General features: G+C 37.9%; 1 protein-coding gene across 1 annotated transcript in view; it reads left to right on the top strand.

Moving 5' to 3' along the window:
* LOC109912335 (pterin-4-alpha-carbinolamine dehydratase 2) overlaps positions 1-20,581 on the top strand; it is a 62,821-nt gene extending 42,240 nt beyond the window's left edge. Inside the window, exons 4-5 of the mRNA XM_020511762.2 lie at positions 17,105-17,185; positions 20,209-20,581. Of these exons, the coding sequence (XP_020367351.1) occupies positions 17,105-17,185; positions 20,209-20,307 (180 nt within the window). The 3' untranslated portion in view covers positions 20,308-20,581. The remainder of the gene's footprint in view (positions 1-17,104; positions 17,186-20,208) is intronic.
* Positions 20,582-21,171: the final 590 nt, after the last annotated feature.

Here is a 21,171-nt window from a genome sequence, read left to right as displayed (position 1 = left end):
GTTGACACAAAGTTGCTTGCATATCAGTGCTTTGCTTGAGAATTGAGAATATGTCCTTTCACTGCCTTTGAAAGCATTTTACTCCTTCGACAGGAGATTTGCAACAACAGGTGAGTGGAAATTAGCTGGAGACATTCTAGTACCTCCACGTGAGAGACAGACAGATTTAGTGAAGATTTGCAGGCGTGTTTTTCTGCTGCATTGCTTCACCAAGATCATTGTCACCTGATCAGGAGCCAATAAAAAAATTGTCAAGCTGGGTTACCTTAGTTCTGAGCCTGTCAGCTGTGTGGTGTCTTTCTTTTGCTCTCACTGTTTCTGGAGAAAGCAATCTGTAACTTGATGTGCTTTAACAAACATGCTTTTGAAAATGGCATCCATCTGCTTGTGCAATCTCCTTGGTTTGTATTGTTTCTTCAGTCCATTGGCAAAAAGATAAAGGAACTGAGCAATGTAGTCATTACATGCTTTCACTGTTAGGAAAGATAAAATGTAATTTCAAAAATATATATTCCATCACATGTATGTGACAACAGGCAACAAAAAAAAGTCCATCCTTTCATCATTACTTTTCCCTCATACAAGTCTTGTAGAATCTTTTTTAACATTTCTTAAATTCTTAACTTGTTTCATCATTTTACATTTAAGATAAGGCATCTACAATTGCAGTACCTTTTACCAGAAATGTGAACTATTTTTACACTGAATTGTTGAATCAATTGACTCCATTTGTACAGTCGTGCATTCCAGTTTTTAAACTTCATGCACGCAGTCGGTTATTCCAAATAAAAATAAAGTTGATATAGGATAAGAGTACTCCATTTCTTTGTCCAAATCTTCACTTGAATCAGAAAATAAACCTCATTTGGTTCCACATTAAATTCTTCTGCGTCAATGTCTAAGATTATATTGATCTAACCTGGTTTCCATTTCACTGCTCTTAACTTACAGTTGTTGGATTTTTCCTGTGATTCTGGCAAGTACTCGAGAATTCCTGCTTCAATAAAGTCATTCTCAGGATATGAATTATACACATTTTTATATACATCTGCCTGCATGTCCCTTTCCCTACTTTCAACTGCAAGTTGCTCGCTTTGTCACAGTTGCTTTGCTTATGTCTACTTCCTCAGATTGGGTTGATAAACCTGAACACTTCAAGTAGCTGATCGGTACTTATATTAAACAATACTTGTCTATGGAGTATTTACTATTTTGAACCATCACATCAGGCTCAAAATCTATTTTTGGGGACCTACTTTTCTAACCCTTCTTCCAAACTATGTATCTCCACTGTTTTTGAAGCAACAGCGTTTAGACATTCTAACCGTTTTATTTTATCCAAATCTTATCAGTTTGCTGACCAAACTGTATACCAGTGCAACAATCAGTGTGAGGAATTTGACTCTCGGCTCATTCAGGATCCAGATCCAGAAGTTTGATTCTGATTTAAATTTAATTTCCTGTATGTCAAATTCGATGCTTTTCCTACATTCTTTATCTGAATGTAGGCCTTGCTCCTCTTTAGAGTCACAAAGAAATTTCCCCACTTCAAAATTTGCATCTAACATTCTGGGAATTATTGATAGTTTCTGACTGTCATTTGACAAATCCGCATTTGATTCTAAAAGGAGAATTTTTGGCAGGCTACTCAATAGCTATTTTGCATTTGTAGTGGGAATTATGTAAGATTTTATAAAATGTGGTTTTAAAGAAAAGTAAAATGAGCTGGCGCTGTAAGGTACATTTTAGCAGGCGTGAACCTTTTACACGCTAAGGCTTATATCATGCTTGAGAGCAGACTAGAGAGTTTAACTAGTTTCCCATAGGAACAATAAAAGAAAGACTTGTGACAAAAGAATTCTGTTTGTTTTCATTTCATTCTTGTCCAGTAATGTATACACATGTACTTTTCTGTATGTGTACTAAAACAAGGAATAGTCCTCAAGCTTCACAGATTCAAAATTAGTTTAATGAAGAGAGTTTTAAAAAATGAAATTCTGTGTGAATAGCATACTACATTTGAAAGTGAGTTTCAAATGCCTAAATATAATAAAACACATAATTTCTTGTGAAAATGTTTTATACATTCCAAAAACATACAGATAAGCAAAGGTGGGTGGAACATCAAAGGAAGGGGCAGTATAACTGAAATTGGTCACCTTGAGCTAGTCAAGTAGAGAAACCATAATGGGAAATAAATAAGGTTTCATTAAAAAGTGGTTCCAGCGTGAGTAAGGTAAGTTAGTACTATAAGGCCCATTTTAACAGGCATGAATCTTGTACATCCTAAGGCCTGTATCAATTTTGAGAGCAAATAGAGAATTTAAATAGATTCTGGTAAACAGGATGAGAAACACTTGGGATGGAATATCTCGAATTGCTTACATTTTAATTTTGTACAATAACGTATGCATGTGTGATCACAGGGGTATAAAATTGATGTTTTTCTATATAAAAGTTGATATTTTTCTGTATGTGTGGACAGTTGGGACAGAGTATCAGACAGAATTCTGTTTAGCCAATCTAAAACAGGTTGTTTGAGTAAAGCTGAAATTAAACTGCATGCCTGAGTCCTCTTGTAGTCCGTGTAAGGAGGATTAACCACAACACATTCTTTTTATTGTACAAGGGCTGATTGCATGTACTAAGTTTTCTCTTGACTAGCAAAGTTGTTATTTCCAGAGCACAGTGTGAAAGATTGGAACATTGTGCTGCCTATGGAAACTGTTTAAAGAATGTCCCTTGATATTATGTTTATTTAATTGTACAGAATTTACTTGCAGTTCCTTTTTCTCCTGTACATTTGGCAAAAATTACTACTTCCTGAGAACTGCAATCAAATTTAATTCTGATGGTGTAGTTGAATGTCTGTAGAACACGAAACAGTTCTTTCATATTCTTCTAACTGAATAAACTTCTGTTGTTCATCTATTGCTATGACATTATTGTGCATTCCAGATTCCTGGATTAGGGCTTTAGATTGAATAATTTTATCCCTTGTTTCAAACAAAACAGTGATTTCTTTATCAAGTTTAGAGTTTTCCTCTGAATTGGCTAACACCCTATTGAATGGTTCGTCAAAAACTTGTATGGGGATTAAAGGAGCTGTTTTGATTATGTGTGGAGGCTTACCTACTCCCTACCACGTATGACATGTTTTACAGAAATGCACCATGTCCTTTTATGAAATCTGGGCCTATTCATGAATGCTTGGGTTTTCCATATTCCAGTGTGCTCTGCTATAGGAATTTCAAGTGCTGCGCTTATTATCATCTTCTGATATCTGGGTGGGATCACTATGATTCTTGCAGCTGCTCCTGAGTTGTAGGCTTTCTTGTAGATTTCTTATGGTTATTATATATCAGAAGCATAAGTTTTTTTTATTTTGAATCATTTTTTGGAACTTTTATAGACAAAAAAAACCACACAGAAATGCAAAGGAGAGATTTTTATTTCAAACAGCGTTTGTGTGGGAGAGGCCTCCATGTGTTTGTTGAGTTTGACCTGGAGAGGATTTTTAAAAAGTGTTTGAAACTTTATACTTCAAAAAAAATTACGTGGAAAAAATATACACGCAGAAAGAGAGATTATTTTACGTTCAGATTTTGTGGAGAATCCTACATGTGGACGGCTCTGGAGAGAGATTTTGTTTTAACTGGAGATAGAAAGCTGACAGTTGGAGATCATGAGGTTTTTTTTCAATTGTTTCACCTAAGTGTTTGATCTTTTAAAAAGATTTATATGTTTTTTTTTAATCTTTTGCATGATTATAATAAAAATCTGTGGGTAAGGAAAGGTAGCTTACTTTTAATGTATAAGGTGCCTTTAAGAGCTTCTTCAATTTAGGCTTAATGTCAGTGAAGGCATTCAAGGGACACAGAGTGTGATGACGAGAAGATTTAGAGAGGTGGTTACACAGCGAGATCAGTCAGGAAGGGTAAGAAGGTAGTTCAGAAGTCTTCAGTGGCTATTCCTCTCTCAAATAGGTTTTCCATTTTGGGTCGTTGAAAGGGATAGTCTGTCCAAGGAAAATATAAGTGGCAGTCAGATCTTGGGCACTGAGAATGAATATTATGTTAAGCAGGGTTTATCAAGTTTTAAAAGAACAAAATTGTTATAGGGGATTCTCCTCTCAAGGGTACAGATAGGAGATTCTGCGGCAGTGAGCGTGAATCCAGGATAGTATGTTGCTTTCCTGGTGCCGTGGTTAAGGCTGTCTCAAAACATTTGAAGCGTACTATCAAAGGAGAGAGTGAGAAGCCGGAAATTGTTGTACATATTGGCAGGAAGGACACAGTTAGGACATGCATCCCAATTAGCAGTGAGAATAGAAAGACAGATGAGGATGTTTCTGAGTCAGAAAAGAACAAGTTGATTACAAAAGACAAACAAGAGCAAGTCAGAGAATGAGGCAACCATGAAGAATTAAACTGCATTTCTGTCAATGCAAGGGGTTTTACAAGTAAGGCTGATGAACTCTGGGCATGTATTGGAATGCAGGATTGGGACGTCATAGCTATTACAGAACTTGGCTGAGGGAAAGACAGGACTGGCAGCTCAATGTTCTGGGTTTAAGATGCTATCAGAAGGATAGAAAGGGAGGCAGGAGAGGAGAAGGAGTGGTGTTTTTGATTAAGGAAAACATTACTGCTGTAATTAGAGAAGATATTTCTGAGGGATCATTCAGTGAAAATATGTGGGTTGAAATTAGAAATAAGAAAGGGATGATCACCTTGATGAAATTGAACGATAGTCCTCCAATAGTGAGAGGAAAATTGAGGAGCAAATATGTAGAGAGATCTTGGATATGTGTAAGAAAAGACTTGTAATAGTAGGGGATTTTAATTTTCCAAACATTGACTGGGATTGCCATAGTGTTCAAGGTTTGGATGGTGAGGAGTTTGTTAAATGTGTTCAAGAAAATTTTCTTCATCAATATGTAAATGTTCCTTCTCGAGAAGGAACAAAACTTGACCTTCTCTTGGGAAATAAGGCAGGGTAAGTGATTGAAGTTTTAATAGGGGACTAGTGATCATATTTCTATTAGTTTTTAAAATAGTTATGGAAAAGGATAAGCCTTCCATGAAAGTTTAAAGTTCTTAATTGGAGTAAGGCAAATTTTAAGACAAGAACTTTCAGGAGTTGATTGGAGTAGACTGTTCACAGGTTCGTTGACTAACAAAAGTGTGATAATGATCGTTCAGAGGCATTATGTTACTGTTAGTTAAGGCTGGTAAGATTAGGGAACAGTGGATGAATAAAGATACTGAGGTTCTAGTCAAGAATAAATAAAAATCATATATAGATAACTGGGATCAATTGAATTTCTTGAAGAGTAGAAAGAGTGCAAATTGTTAAAAGAGAAATCAGGAATTTGTCATTGAAATAAATGATTTGGATGAGAATAAAGGAGGCATGGTTAGTAAGTTTGCAGATGACACCAAAATTGGTAGTATAGTGGACAGTGAAGAAGATTATCTAAGATTACAAAGAGATCTTGATCATTTGGATCAATAGGCTGAAGAGTGGCAGGTGGAGTTTAATTTGGATAAATGCGAGGTATTGCATTTAGGTAAAACAAACAAGGGCAGGACTTACCCAGGGCCCTACCACTAATTGTTTAATGTTGAAGAACAGAAACACCAAGGGGTTCTTTGAAATTTGCATCACAGGTAGACAGGGTGGTTAAAAAGACGTTTAGCACGCTTGCCTTCATTGCTCAAACCATTGAGTATTGGAGTTGGGATGTCACGCTAAGGTTGTACAGCAGGTTGATAAGACCTCTTCTGGAGTGCCCTGTATTATTCTGGTCACCCTGTTATAGAAAAGATATTATTAAATTGGAGAGGGTTCAGAAAAGATTTACCAGGATGTTGCCAGGAGTGGAGGGTTTGGGTTATAAAAATAGGCTGGATAGGCTGAGGGGATGGCAAGAACTGCAGATGCTGGAGTCAGCAACAACACAGAGCTAAAGGAACACAGCAGGCCAGGCAGCATCAGAGGAGCAGGAAAGTTGACGTTTCGGGTTGGTACCCTTCTTCAGAAATGGGGAGGGGGAAAGGAGCTGGGAAATAAATAGAGACAGGAGGGGTGGGGCTGGGGAAGGTAGGTGGGATAGTGATTAGTAGATGCAGGTAGGGAGTGGTGGGGATTGGTCAGTGGGATGGGGGAGTGGATAGGTGGGAGAGAAGATGGACAGGTTGTGTCGAGTCAAGGAGGCAGGAAGGAGGATAGGTTGGGCTGGGAAACGTAGGTGGGTTAGAGATAGGTTGGATGCAGGTAGGGGTTGGTGGGGATTAGTCAGCGGGAAGAGTAGGGTGGATCGGTGGGGAAGAAGATGGACAGGTTGTGTCAGGTCAGGGAGGCGGGGATGAGAGGGAGATTTAGACATAGGATGAGGCCGGGGGTGGGGAGACTTTAAAACTGGTGAATTCCATGTTTAGGCCATTGGGCTGAGGGTCCCGAGTTGAATTATGAAGTGTTGCTCCTCCAGTTTGCGTGTGGCATCATTGTGGCACTGGAAGAGGCCCAGGATGGGCATGTCATCAAGGAAGTGGGGGGGGAGTTAAAATCGTTCACGACCAGAAGGTGTTGTCACTTGTCGCATACAGAGCACAGATGCTCCACGAAATCCCTGAGTCTGCGCTTGATCTCACCGATGTGGAGGAGGTCACATCGGGAGCAGCGGATACAGTAGACCAAGTTGGAGGATGTACAAGTGAACCCCTGTCAGATATGAAAGGTTTGCTTTGGGCCTTGGATGGAGGTGAGAGGGGAGGTGCAGGGGCAGGTGTAGCACCCTGCGGTGCCGGGTGTGGTAGGGCTAGTGGGGAGCATAGAGTGGACGAGGGAGTCGCAGAGTGAGGGTCCCTATGAAAGGCAGATTGGGCGGGTGGAGGGAATTATCTCTTTGGTCGTGGGGTCGGATTGCAGGAGGCGGAAATGGCGGATAACGATACATTGGATGTGGAGGTTGGTGGGGTTGGATAGGCTGAGTCTTTTTTCACTACGTAGGAAGAGGTAGAGGGATGACATTATAGAGGTTTATAAAATTGAGGGGTATAGATAAGGTGAATAACCAAGGTCTTTCCCTAAAGTGGCGGGGTGGGGAGTTACAAAACTGGGGGCAAATTTATAAGGTGAAAAGAGAAGGATTTCAAAAGGACATGAGGGGCAACGTTTTTACACAGAATGGTTCATACGTGGAATGAACTTCCAGAGGAAGTGTGGAGTGCTGGTACTTTGACAATGTTTGAAAGGCATCTGGATAAGTACGTGAATAGGAAATGTTTGGAGGGATATGGGCCAAATGTAGGCTTTGTTGGACTAGTTTAGCGTGAACTGGTTGGATTGAAGGGTCTATCTCCATGTTGTATGACTCTATGACTATGACGAACAAGCCTATTCCTCATCCACAGGTTCTGAGACTGTTTGTTTGTTTGTTTGTTTGTTTGTTTCTATGTCCTCTCAAAACTTCATTTTCAATATGATAGAGCTCCAGAAATCCTTCAGCCTCTGCTTCAGTGTGAGCTGTGTGTATTAACTTTTTAGTTTGGGATCTGCATTCTAAGCTTCACTTAATGAATGCTAAATACTTTCCTTATATTATCCTCTTCGTTGAGGAAAATTTTGGCTGCTGTAATATCTACCTGTGATATTACTTTGACCTCTGGTTACAGACTTTGAGGTGACCAGATCAATAGCTACATACAATGAAATAATACCTGGGACTTGTTGTAACTCTGTCCCCTTAACTTCCCTACACTTTCTGTAATTATGGATTAAGCTATAAACTTCACTGTAACCAAATCATTGCTGCTGAGTGAATGCACGCCGTCTACATGTAATTGCTTAACTATCTCTACCACCACTGGCCTGGTTAAAAGTCATAATCCAGTTGCACTTTGTACAGTGGAACTGGGATATTTTCTCCACTTATCCCATTTACTATACTTTTCTACTTTCATTAAACTCTCTGGATGGAACTATAAATCTTCCTTCAGCAAAAGATTTTGAGTAGCTCCTGTGTCCCTTAATGTAGTTATAGATTTGGCTGCATTACTGGAAGCGGAAGGGGTTATTTTCCCATTTTTATTCCTCTTTCACAGCTTTCATCTATCCTCCTCACCTCCCTTCCACTCGTAATAGATTTCATTCTACGGTTTTCAGATTGTAGTTAAAGCTCCAATCAGATCCATACTATTTTCTTTCAGAGTTCTTTTTAGTTGACTGATTCTTAGAAATCCCATTGTACTCCATGGGCTTCCCTTGCAGCTTCTAGCATTCTGAATGACGATGTCCCACTTCATTGCGATGGAAACATTTTGGTCTTTGATGTTGATCTCCATCCTCGAGTACCTTCCCTTTTGAACAGAGAAGGAGATCTTGGGGTCTTCCACACTGTCCTTTCTTTATCCTGACTGCTTGCTTTCTTTTCACTGTCCCATGGTTTATCCTTATTGAGTCTATGGTGGTGATAGAAAATCGTTATCCATTACTGCTGCCTGTCTAACAGTTGCAATTCTTTGGTCTTCAACATGGGTTCTTCTTAGTAAGTTTTAAAATTCTTCAATTTTTCAAAGAACATGATCTATTTGAGAACTTCATATGTGCTTTCAACTTCTAATGTTTGTATCTGCCTGTCAAAATTACGTTGCTTACCCCTTTCAAATTCAATATAATGTTACTGCAGGCTGTTGCTTAAATTTTAAAACTTTTGCCTATGTGCTTCTGGAACCAACTCATATGCATGCAGTATAAATTTTTGTTTACATTGTCATAACCCTGCGAAACCTTCTCTGGCTGTGGGCATAAATTTGCTGTGCTTTCCCTGTTGATATGCCGGATGGGAAGTATCCAGTTTTCCTTTGGCCAATTCATTTGTCTTGCTATTTTCTGAAATGATAAAGAATGATGACAGTTATGAGAAAGGGTCACTTGACCCGAAACATCAACTCTGATTTTTCTCCACGGATGCTGCTAGACCTGTTGAGCTTTTCCAGCAATTTCTATTTTTGATTCTGATTTACAGCATCCGCAGTTCCTTCGGTTTTTACTTAGGAATGCTTACATGTTGCATTCCTAAAATTTTGGTAGGACCCGTTCAAACTTAAACATTTTTTTTACTGGACTATATATTATGACTATAATATTCACCTTCGAGCCCTCTTTGGCTTCAATGGTCTCCTTTTTTAAGTACCATAATTTTAGGCCAGTATTCTCTATCTGTCTTTGAAATGTTCATTCTCTCTCCCGAAATGCTTATTTTGTTTCTTTCTGTTCACTTGAGTCTTTTAAGTACTAATTCACCTTAATTTTTCCATTCCAGTTGTTTCAATTCTATCTCCTTTTTCCCTTTTCTCGCTGCTCTTTGGAATTCGATCTTCCCTTCCAACTTTTTCATTTCCCAATCTCTCTCCAGCTTCTTTATTTGTTCCTCATGCTCAAACTGCTTTAACTGTAACTCAATATGAACTGATTCTGATGTCTCATTACTTGGAGTACTTGGTCTCTCTTGTATTTCCATTAAACCCAAATGTTCTGCTAGTCCTTCAATTGTTTCTACTTTCTTAGCCCTGGCAGGAAATTCCACTTCTAATTTGCTTGTCAATTCAATCAGCTTGGCTTTCGGAGACTCTTGTATGAATGTCAGGGCCATCTCTTCCACCTGTAGAATCGCTTTAGCTATTTTATAATGCCATCTTATTTTTGATGATATGGAACATGATGGTTTCTTTTCTCCCTTTTACTCCTTTCTATCTCTACACCCAATATGGTGTTGCCCTTGTTCCGAAGTCTGAGCATGAACCCCCAGATTTCAGCACAATTTACCGAATAGTGCACTCCTAATTCCCAGAGTCATCACAAATGCGAAAAGGATTAAGAATAAATAATGCAAAGTCCCCAGTTTACCTAACAGACGAGCACTGGTTAAAGCAAATCATTCACCAAGTTTCTGTACTTAGCAGGAAAGTAACTGTTTATTACGAACATATTATCTTTAACAGTTAGGAAATATAAATTTCTGACCTATAATGCTACAACTTTAAACTCTATCTCTTTCTAAATTCTCCCCTTCCTCACCACCCTCTCTTGAATCCATACCTTTCACCCCTCAAGCTAAATTTAATATTCTTCATATTATGGTTGCTGCTGCTTTGGGGTGCCTTCATTATGAACTCATTAATTTCACTGCACAGTGTCAAGTCTACGAAGGCCCTATGAACTGTTCAATTTTAGGGCCTAAACTCTCCCATGTCCCAGCCCCCTACCCTACACACCAGGCCTTGTTACCACACAGCCTGCCATTACACACCACCTGCTATTAGTCACTAACAGTCCCCATTAACAACTATTCACCCTCCCAGCCTGTTTGTTATCAACTCTTTGTCTGTCCAACTGCTCTTCTCTCTCTTTAGGCTCTATCCTATTGTTTACTCCCTACACCATCCCCCTGCCATTTTTACTGCATATAAACTGACGTTTTCCCAGCCACCATCAGTTCTGAGGAAGGGTCACCGGACCCGAAACGTTAACTTTGTTTTTTCCTTCTCGGGTGCTGCCAGATCTGCTGAGCTTTTCCAGCAACTTTGTTTTTGTTCCTGATTTACAGTATCTGCAGCTCTTTTGGTTTTTATTTCTTTTAGTTCCCAGTCGTGAGAGTTTGGCTACCTGTTCCTTGATTTGTCACATAACTGAGCTTAGACTTTCTCAACTTTGAATATCTGCGTCACTGTTCTAACCAAACATTTCTGGTCTTGAGATTTCAAACTAAAATCCTTGTATTGAGATGATGTTATTCCAAAGAGTTCTAAACTATCTTCTTTCTTCAGGTGAAGGTATTTCACACAACTAACTTCACCAGGATGTCTGTGTACTGAAAACCAAAAGCTTTCCAAGCTTTAGGATTTTTCCCTACACAAAAGAAAAAGATCCCGATCTTCCTAAACTAAAAGGAACCTAATGCTGCTTGATGGTTATTCTGTCTGCTTGTAAAACTTTTCCAATACTAAGAAATCCCCATTATAACCCTAACCATAACCCAAGGGGTTCCCTTTCTCACACTGATTTATTTTTTTTAAAAATGACTCCAGAAATAATGACAAGTTAAATATTGAAACCGCTCAAATACATAGATCCAAACCTATGTGCCAGTTGTTCAAAATCCAAACACTAAAATAAATTTTACTAAAATATACAAAAATCATACTCTGCATCACAATCTTGTGGGCCTGAATCCTGTCATAAGTACCAAACGGGAAGATAGGTGCTTTTAACTTTAAAACCCTGTGGTTAAATAGCTTCATCTCCTTACCTGCCCCTCACAGGCATCCCCCTACCACTCCCTCACAGGCGTATCACCCTCCCTCCAACCCACACCTCTTCCACCACTCCACCCTCTCACTGTTCCAGGATCTTAGCACCACAATGTGATCACGATGAGAAAAAGTAGCTTTAGCATTCTGAGGAAGGGTCACTGGACCCGGAACATTAACTCTGATTTTTCTCCACAGATGCTGCCAGATGTGCTGAGCTTTTCCGGCAATTTCTGTTTTTGTTTCTGATTTCCAGCGCCCGACAGCTGTAGCATTTCTCATCTCTACCTAAACTTTTTCTATGCCTTAGTTGTCTGAACTGAAGGAATATTCCACTTGATCCTCTGTTGTGCTAATACCATTGTTACAGAGCTACCTATCTGTCTTTTCCTAGTTTCCTGTACCCTTCAATATTCAGCCACCAATCCTTGACACCCCGCAATCATGTCTCTTTAATGGCAACGTGATCGTACTTATTTTTTCCTATTTGCAATCTCATTTCAATTGTTTTGTTTTAAATGCTATGTGCATTTGGATGCAGAGTCTTTAGCTTTATCCATTTTTTATCTACTAGTCTTATCCATTACTTTGCTCTTAGACTTGTACTCTACCCATTCCTGTCACAGTCTGCTTATCATTTCTGGTATTGATATCTTTTTCTTTTGCCTTGTCTATACCTTTTGGTTTACAACATACTCCCAAATTTGATCCCTTGCCCCCATTATTTAGTTTTACGTCGTTACACTGTCTCTAGTTGTGCAGCTTGCAAGAACACTGGCAAGTGTTCCGCATGTTTCAGCTGGAGGCCATTCCCAACAACACAGGCTAAACTTTCCCTCGTGCTGGTGCCAAGTGCCCCACAAACCAGAAAACACTTCTCTCATGCCAATCTTTGAGCCATGCAATTATCTCATTAATCTGCTTGGGTCTTTCCCAATTTATATATGGTTCATGTAATAACCCAGAGATCATGACCTGTTGAGGTTTGCTTCATAATTTAATGCCCAGGTCTTTATACTGATGATGCCGAGCCCTCTTTGTCCTGCCTACATTGTTGGTACCTACATGGACCATGATAACTATCTTTCAACACACCCCCCTCGTCAATTCCTCTGACCATACTTACCCAACAAACAGCACATTCCTTTTTGATTTCCCACCACCTGAATGGCTTCCTGTATCATGGTCATTTAGTTCATCCACTGTCATCCAGACAAGCTGAAAGAGTCTCCAGCCCTTTGGGTTCCCTTATGCCTCATGCTCTGTCAGTCACCTTGAACACTGACCAAACCACAAGACTCTATCCTATGAGGTGTACCTGCCTCCTGCTACAAAAAATCTAGGAAATTTGCCCCTCTCTAATGTGTCACAGTTTCTTTAGTTCAGCTGCCCTTGCGTAAACTCCTGAAAATGCTCAAAATTCAAACATTTACCGCAGACATGTTTATATTAGATCGCACTGGCACCTAGGAATACTCTCAGCTGTGCTGTGGTACATCACTTGTCTCGCCTTTCTTGACAATCCTAATGAACTACTTAATTATTTTAATCAATTGTACATTTACTTATATTTTAGGGGTGATTTTGTAAAGGTGGTCAAAGTCATCACTAATCTTGAACAAAGAAAACAGGAGAAACTGTTCCCAGTGGTTTTAAAAAAAATCCTAGGTAAAGGGCATAGACTTAAAGTATTTGTCAAAGAGCCACAGACAACACTTGGAAACCGAAATTTATGATTATGATCTGAAAAGCATTGCTTGAAAGGAAGCAGATTCTGAAAAAAGGAAATATCTGAAAAAGGAAACTGGGGTGAACTTAAGGAATAATGACCTACTTGGCTGCTATCTATGACATTGTTGAAAAAATTAACTACTTTTTTTTGATGCTTTGAACAAAGCTGTTTAAATAATTAAACTGGTGGTTCGGTTTGGTTCCCAAGACAGAATTAATTAAGTTACTTGTTTTGCTGACAAAAAAGGAAGATTAATGTAGAAGTGGATGATTTGAAAGATGCTGAGTTGGTGTTGTACATTTTTGTATGGTACAGACTACAGCCAATTGTGCATGAGTGGTGCAGGGTATGGACGTTTATGTTGGTGGAAGCTATACAGATCAAGTGGACTGCTTTGTTCTGAGACTAGAGGAAAACTAGCACAATGTATTGTTCAAAACTTTCTGATCAAACTTGGTTGCCTGTTAAAGCTCTTGTGCCCAAATGAACCAGACTAATGTTATAGGAACCTCGAAGACAATTAGAAGAAACCTGTCATTTATGATTAACCTGATCCTACAGTGTGACCAGGTTTGAAAACATGACAGACTTCCAGCATGATGCCTTTCTAAAATAGCACAAAGGGTCATTTGAAAGGTGATTTTCACTGAAAGTTCCACATTCAATGAGATACACCAATATTTGGGTGAATTACAGTAATTACAAACAGAGCAACTGTACCTGTTTACATGCTTTTGACAAATCATTGAAACTTGCCTGCGAGCAATTAATCAGTTCTGTTTGTAGCAAATAGTCATTAATTTTTCTGGATTTACACTTGCAGCACATGTTAGTGTACCAGAACTAGTTAATAATCCTGGGATTTCTTCTCTCATCTTTTACCCTTACAAATTAAACAGGTCCTTATGCAGATGGGATAGATTTCTTTTTTTTAAATTCATTAAACTTCAGTTACCAGGATTTTGAAAATTGGCCCAATTTTTGCAACAGGAATGGTGCTGAAACTGCCTGTGCTTGTTGTCATTACTCTTTTAAACCTTGTAGCAATCTCTTGAAACCACACACAAGTAGTTAAAAACAGAAATCCAGAAATTGCTGCCAGTGTTCCCTCCAGACTATATGTGCACGCAGCCGTGCACCAATCAACAATGTGCCACACAAGGAACAAACAGACCAGACATAAAATGCTCCCTACAAGAAGAGTCAGTGCACAACCATACTCCAGTCTTAATGTGACAAGCTGCCTTTGTGTAGCAAACAGAATTTAAAGGGAGCATTTGTTGCTGGCAGGTATTCTCCAGGTAGTTCTCCATAGGAAGTGGTGTTGAACTCCTCATTGTCTGCATTCAATTAGAAGTCACTGAACTGACAAGAACTTTCTCTTTTTATGCTGTTTTCCAGTTGTGAAGAATAAAACCTTGAAAAAAATTGCACTTTGTTGAATGTGGTGTGTTTGGATTTTTAGCATTGTAATGAATTTGTAATTACTGCTAGAAATCCTCTCTTGGTGAAAAAACTAATTTCATATTTGTAAAATATTAAATTTCTACATAATGATTTTAAAAAAAATCTACATTTTAAAATTAGTTTGGTTAGTTTTGATATTTTGGTTTCTCCTTTAATTTCAATTTTATGTCCCAATGTTTTATTTCACTCCATCTTTCACTTTTATTGTAATTTTAATCAGTGCATTTTAGATTATAATGTGTGATCTTGGAATACTTCAGTGTGATTGACTGACTGATTGCTGTTTACTATATCAATGGAGATCACTTGGCTTGATGCCAGATTCAACTTTCTGTTATTTTTATTACAAAGATGTAATTTGTTCATTTAAAAAAAACTTTATTTACATAGTCACTAAAGCAGTTCAGTTTTGTCCAGTCTTTGCATATGGAGAAAGAAACAAACGTTGGAGTTTGTTTCCCGACGGTTCCAATAAACAAACCCAAGGCATTTTTTACACATGCAAGATAGTATTTACATATATTTGAGGCGCTGGGAGGGTTCGATAACTGAACGGACCCCCATTGTACTTTATTTATAAAAATCTCTTTGTATATATACATTGTCACAATACAGATTGATTCTGTACAGTAGCATATCAAGTAAACAAACAAACATTGGAATTTGATTCTATCCAAAAAAACCAAAGACCTATCTTACACATACAATACTATGTTTCCGAAAGGACTCCTTTTTTATTTCAAAAATATACTTTAATCATTAAAAATCACTTTGCATATATACATTATCACAAAAGCAGTTTGGTTCTGTACAGTAGCCTAGCAAGTAAACAAACAAAACATTGGACTTTGACTCTATCCAAAAATCCAAAGATCTCTCTTATAGAGAACTGTTCTGAGGAAGGGTCACCGGACCCAAAACGTTAACTGTGTTTTCTCCTCCACAGATGCTGCCAGACCTGCTGACCTTTTCCAGCAACTTTGTTTTTGTAGGCCGTTAATCCCCCTTTATCGTTTAACAAGATCATGTGACCTATGTCTATGTACAATATATCCCTGAGGTGTAAAGATTGTGTTTTGTATCAGTTAATAATTTTACCATTCTTTACATTAGTTACAAAGCTCAAAAGATTGAAGTTTGTTCAAGTATATTTGTAGCTGTAGAGTGTTAGACTTGCAGTTAGGGGTTAGGATGAGAACTCGAGGGGGAGATGTGTCTCTTGTCAACTGATAATTGAGTCCTGCTGTGCTTAGGCTACAGCCTCACAGGATTAAACAAAAACAGGCATTTGGGCTTTTGTCTGTTTCTGTCCCTTCTGTGCTTTTCACTCCTCTTATGAAAAGTATATATTTTTGACAAAATCAATAAGACAATGTATTCTTCCATTGTAAAACCATCCTTCTCTATAGACTCAATAAAATTATTATTTTTCATGATAACTATTGAAAGAATTAACAAAATATGCATTGTACATTCACAAAAATTGGATTGAACAAGAACATCAAAAATGCATGTTGGAGGAGACCATTTGACTCCTCGAGCCTGCCTGGCTGTTTAATAAGATGAGGGCTACTTTTGCATCTGCCACACTGCCACCAGTGTGCCCTTTACAATTAGCCCTTGACTTCTTTGTAGATCAAAAGTCTGCCTTAAATATATTCAGTGATGCAACCTCTCCTGCTCGCTGGGGAAGTGAATTCCAAACACTAATGAGCCTCTGGGAGAAGGAATACTTGATCATTTCCATCTTAAATGGGTATTTCCTTATTTTGCAACTGCCCCAACTAGTTCTATTTTCTCCAAAGACTTTTTTTGCTGTCATCTCCGGTGGCATGTGATTTTTTAAAAAAATCTGAATAATTTTAAACCATGTTTAAAAAGTGACATAATGGCGAGCAATTCTTAACTACTTTTAACATGATCATGACAGGAGCTGGGTGGAGAAGAGTGAGATGCTTTTAATACCTGAATAACAGACCTCCCTTATGCTGGGCTATATGCCAAGATTATTACACTATCTTATGATGGCCTTTATTAAAAAGAACCAGTTCATTTTAGTTTACCTTTCTGCAGTTAGAACTTGCTCGGAGTAACAAATCTTCAAGTAAGTGATTCAACACTCTTTCCGTCCCTCTGCTCTTTAAAACCAAATTCCAAAGCCCTGCTTACCTTGATCAGCTCTAACTCCTTGCATATTAAAATCCCTGGAATTGTAGGAAAATAGCTAAAAGTCTTGCCTGCTGATCCCTGCTGAACTAAGGACAAACAATATTTAACTCCTCTGGAGCCCATTAAAGCATGCTACAACTTCCAGATTTTGGCATAAGTACAATTTCTGGAGATTGCAATGCCGCTCCCGTCCTCGTGAGTAGCAAATATAACAGTGTTTGCTATTAATGGAATCAGAAATCTAGGCCATTGTAAAAACAGCACATTTTATTTTGGAGTGTAAACAGAAATGCCCAATATCATCTACTGCAGCTTATCAGAAGGTTGACTTGCATTGTATATTAGCTCTGCACTTTGGTAACTTCAAACAAAAATATTTAGAAAGCTGTTAATGTCTTGTTTAAATAAATTCTTATTCCAGGCCTTTGGATTTATGACACGCGTGGCTTTACAGGCAGAGAAACTGAATCATCACCCTGAATGGTTCAATGTGTACCACAAGGTAATGTGCATGTTTTTAGATTGACAGCAAAATGGAGCACATTCTATAAGTATAAATCACTTGCTCTACAATAATGTGCAATCCATTAGTCTGAAACACAGTTTTACATCTAGCAATGTGTGTTCAGGTGCATTATATATCCCCTGCACTCAATCTGTGTTTTCCTGTGAAACAAAAATCACACAAATCTGCATGTAAAACTTTGAATGACACTACAAACCTTCACTAGTGTTCTCAGATATACTGCTATCTTGGTTAATGTGCTACTGCTGGTTGGCTCAATCTTTCCTTTGATGTTTGTTATAGAGATCTGCACAGGAGGATCAAAGCAGCTTAGCCATTAGTAGTGCTGTTGCTAACAACATTGTGTGCATTTAATGCAGCTTTTAGTCCATCCAGACCATCACCAATTTAAACTTAAGATTAGAGTAAGTGCTATCGTTGGAACCCATTACATACACTTCACTACACCCACCCCCAGCCACCATCACCACCACCTTTGTCATAATTTTCTTATGCTTTTGTACTTCTGGGGAGTCCCATTCCAGCCTATGCAGATTGTTTTATTGTTTCCTATATTTTGGTTCACTACTAGTCTTGTTAACCTACAGAGTAGATCTAATATATATGATAATGCTAGCAAAAAGTACCAGAGGCATTTTGTAGTGAACAGTATCATTTAGAATGGAATTTTATTCTAAGTCAAAAGAATAAACTGCAGATGCTATAAATTTGCATCAAAAGCATGGAGTCCTTAACGTAGTAAGTTAGGAAACATCTGAAGTGAAAGGAAAACTATTAACCTTTCAGGCACAGCCTTTCATCAGAACTGGAGGATATAAGAAGGCACACTGAGGGAAATGGAGGAACACCTACAAAGGAAAGTAAAGAAAAAGCCATAAAATGATGGGGTATAGTAATGATGAGAGTGATAACAACATCAGACAAAAGGTCAGAGAACCAAGAGGCATAATGTAAAAGATACATAGCATCTTTCATAGCCACAGAATATCTTAAAGTGCTTTTAGACTATAGTTTGTTGTTCTGTAAGAAACAACACAGACAATTTATGTATGTTTCCAGTCGTCAGCACACTGGTTGAAAGATGATTATGGCCAGGAAACTGGGAAGAACTCTCCTGTATTACTTTGGGATAATACCATGGGATCATTTTTCGATCTACTTGAAGGGGTAGAACATGTTTCAATTTAACATCTCAACCAAAAAATGGCACTCCTAGCAGTGCATTGTTCCTTTGTTACAGCACTAACTATTTCAGTCTGATTTTCATCCTTTGTTACAATTGTGTAGAGCTTACGCAATAATACGGAACATGTAAATTCAAGTGATAGTGCTTTCAGGTCATGGAAGTGGAACATTATATCTCATGCAAGAAGAGTTTTCTACAAAATAAATAATGTTAGACCTCCAGCAAAAAAAACCTATAAGGCATAAGTTGCTGGAACAATTGGTTGTTATGTGAATATCTCCTCATAATGTTCAGAATTACGGGATATGTCTAAAGAAAATTGAATCCTTTTAACTAGCAGTGAAAGTGAAAGTCAATTTGGTTTTTATTTGTGCGTCTGGCCAGTAATGATATGGTAGGATCTGATTTTGCTCCAATTTGATACCAATCATAATCAGATATTTGGGGGAACAGAATAGTGAGAAAATAGTCTGTTATGGAGAAAGGAGCTTCTGACTACAGGTTAGAACTGATGCATGTAATGTCTTTACAGCAGCATTCCTTCTGGTTTTTCAATGGGCAGGTAACACAATGCGAGGAAACATTTCAAAACAATTCTTTTGGCTAAGGAAAATCAATTGTTACATTTATGTACTTATTAATATTTTTAGATGGTAATTTTATGACTTCTTTTATAATACCAATTTGCTCGTGGTCACAAAGGGATATTTAGTTTGATGAGTTGAGGGTCAGTTGAATAGGAGTTGGGTCTCGCACAAAATGAGATTGACTGGTATCTTGGGGAAAAAGGAAAAATAGAGCTGGTTCATAGCTGGACAGTTATGTACTGCAGGGGCAGGTTTGATTTGGGAAGTGGAGAAATAGCCATGGCAGCTAATCTAGATTTTTTTTTATGTTGAATGAAAGTTGTCCAGGACATTGAGAGCTACCCTGCTTTTAATGTTGACATAAGATCTTCAACAGCTCAGGAACCCAGTTTAATACCTTTGGTCAAAAAATGGTGCCTCTTACAATCTACATTTGCTCTAATTTTTCCTGCCATTGCACAGACTCCAAGGTCCATGCTTGGCAGCAGCTTCTGGAACTATAAGTCCTGTGCATTCACCCACAAATGATGTGAATGGACCCTCCAAGAGGCCACACAGTTTAGAGGAAACGTTGCTGACAATATAAAACTAAGGATTGCATTGAAGTGTCAGTTTGTCATTTCAGCTTTGAGCTGGAGCTTGAATTGTTGGTCAAATACTTCTAAATGGAAATTAGAGCCAAAGTGCTGGAGTACAGTCACAAACTGTAGCATTTTTAATAAATAAAATTCACATTTTCATGAAAAGTACTGATAGAGCTGCACACTAGAAACTTTAGTTGTATACTCCCTTCCACACACCCAGTATCAGTTAAATTGTCAATTGGTAGATAAAGGAGTGTAGAGTGACACTTTCGCACATTAAGCAGGTTACTGTTTCTTTTATGTTGGAAGAATAATTAAAGGGAAAGTTAGTTTTGTTTATATACTGATGTCTTTTTACTGAAGAAATTTTTCAGGCCTTTCCTTTTTCTTTGGATGAGAGCCTTCTTGTCTCCACTTGTAGTAAAAACAGTCAGCAACTTTTCATCACTCTTTTTCTGCTTTATTTTCCCATCCTTCAAAAACCACAGATGCCACACACAAGACTTCTCAAAGCAATTGCTCCAATGAAAATAATAGGCAAGCAGAAAGGAAATTCTGAAATTGACACTTCCTGCAGGACGGTTAAGGTGGAATGGTGAATCTACTTGATGAATTAACATTCTGTATTTCATTCCTCCCCAGGTTCAGATAACACTTTTGACACACGACTGTGGTGGTCTATCCAAAAAAGATGTCAAATTGGCAAAGTTCATCGAACAGGCAGCTGCTTCAATAAATTAGTTATTTTTATGCTTTTAAAAAGGTTCATTATGAAATGTGAATTCTGAAGTGATGCTGAGCTCCTTAAAGCAGGTGAGAAGCATTCAAATTAAAATACTGAAATAGGTCATCTTGAATTTAAAGAATATACCTTAAAATATTTGCATCACAGGTGCTGAAGCTGGAACTGCAGTGAGTGCAAAGTTATTTTTTTAATTCTCTGTTCTCTTATCAACACAACATATTATGTAAGAAATGTTGAAACAATAAAGAAACAAGAAATTTGAATATATCAGTTCAGGAGTATCAGACTTCCCTTGAACCTGAGAGTTGGTGTCTATAATATTGATTTATATAAAGAAAAATTGCATTTGCTGGGTTTGGTTTGTGTCATATCATATAATAAAGACAAATCCACTAATATTAAAATGCACTTCTTGCAGTAACTATATATTGAATATTAAGGGTGAGGTTTTAACTCTCGTTTACAATGAACCCACTTGCACGTTTAAAATCAGGTTCCTTGTTGTTGACGCACTTTCTGCATTCTGTTCTATTACCCTGATGTACTTATGTAAGGTATGATTTGTCTGGTTAGCATGCAAAACAATACTTTTCATGGTATATGTAGCTATAATAAATCAAATATTTTTAATTTGATTTGATTTATTACTGCCACATGTACCAAGATACCATGAAAAGTATTTTCTTGCGTGCTAACCAGACAAATCGTACCTTACGTAAGTACATCAGTTTAATAGAACAGATTGCAGAATGTAATGTTACAGCTACAGAGAAGATGCAGAGAAAGGTCAACATTAATACATGGGAGCACATCTACTTTGTATCACGATTGTGACGCACATTTTTCTTTTATAAACTTCA

The sequence above is a fragment of the Rhincodon typus genome, chromosome 12, assembly GCF_021869965.1.
Source record: "Rhincodon typus isolate 14 chromosome 12, sRhiTyp1.1, whole genome shotgun sequence".
Lineage (NCBI taxonomy): Eukaryota > Metazoa > Chordata > Chondrichthyes > Orectolobiformes > Rhincodontidae > Rhincodon > Rhincodon typus.
Note: the sequence above shows the minus strand (reverse complement) of the source record. Positions and strands in the feature narration are given on the sequence as shown.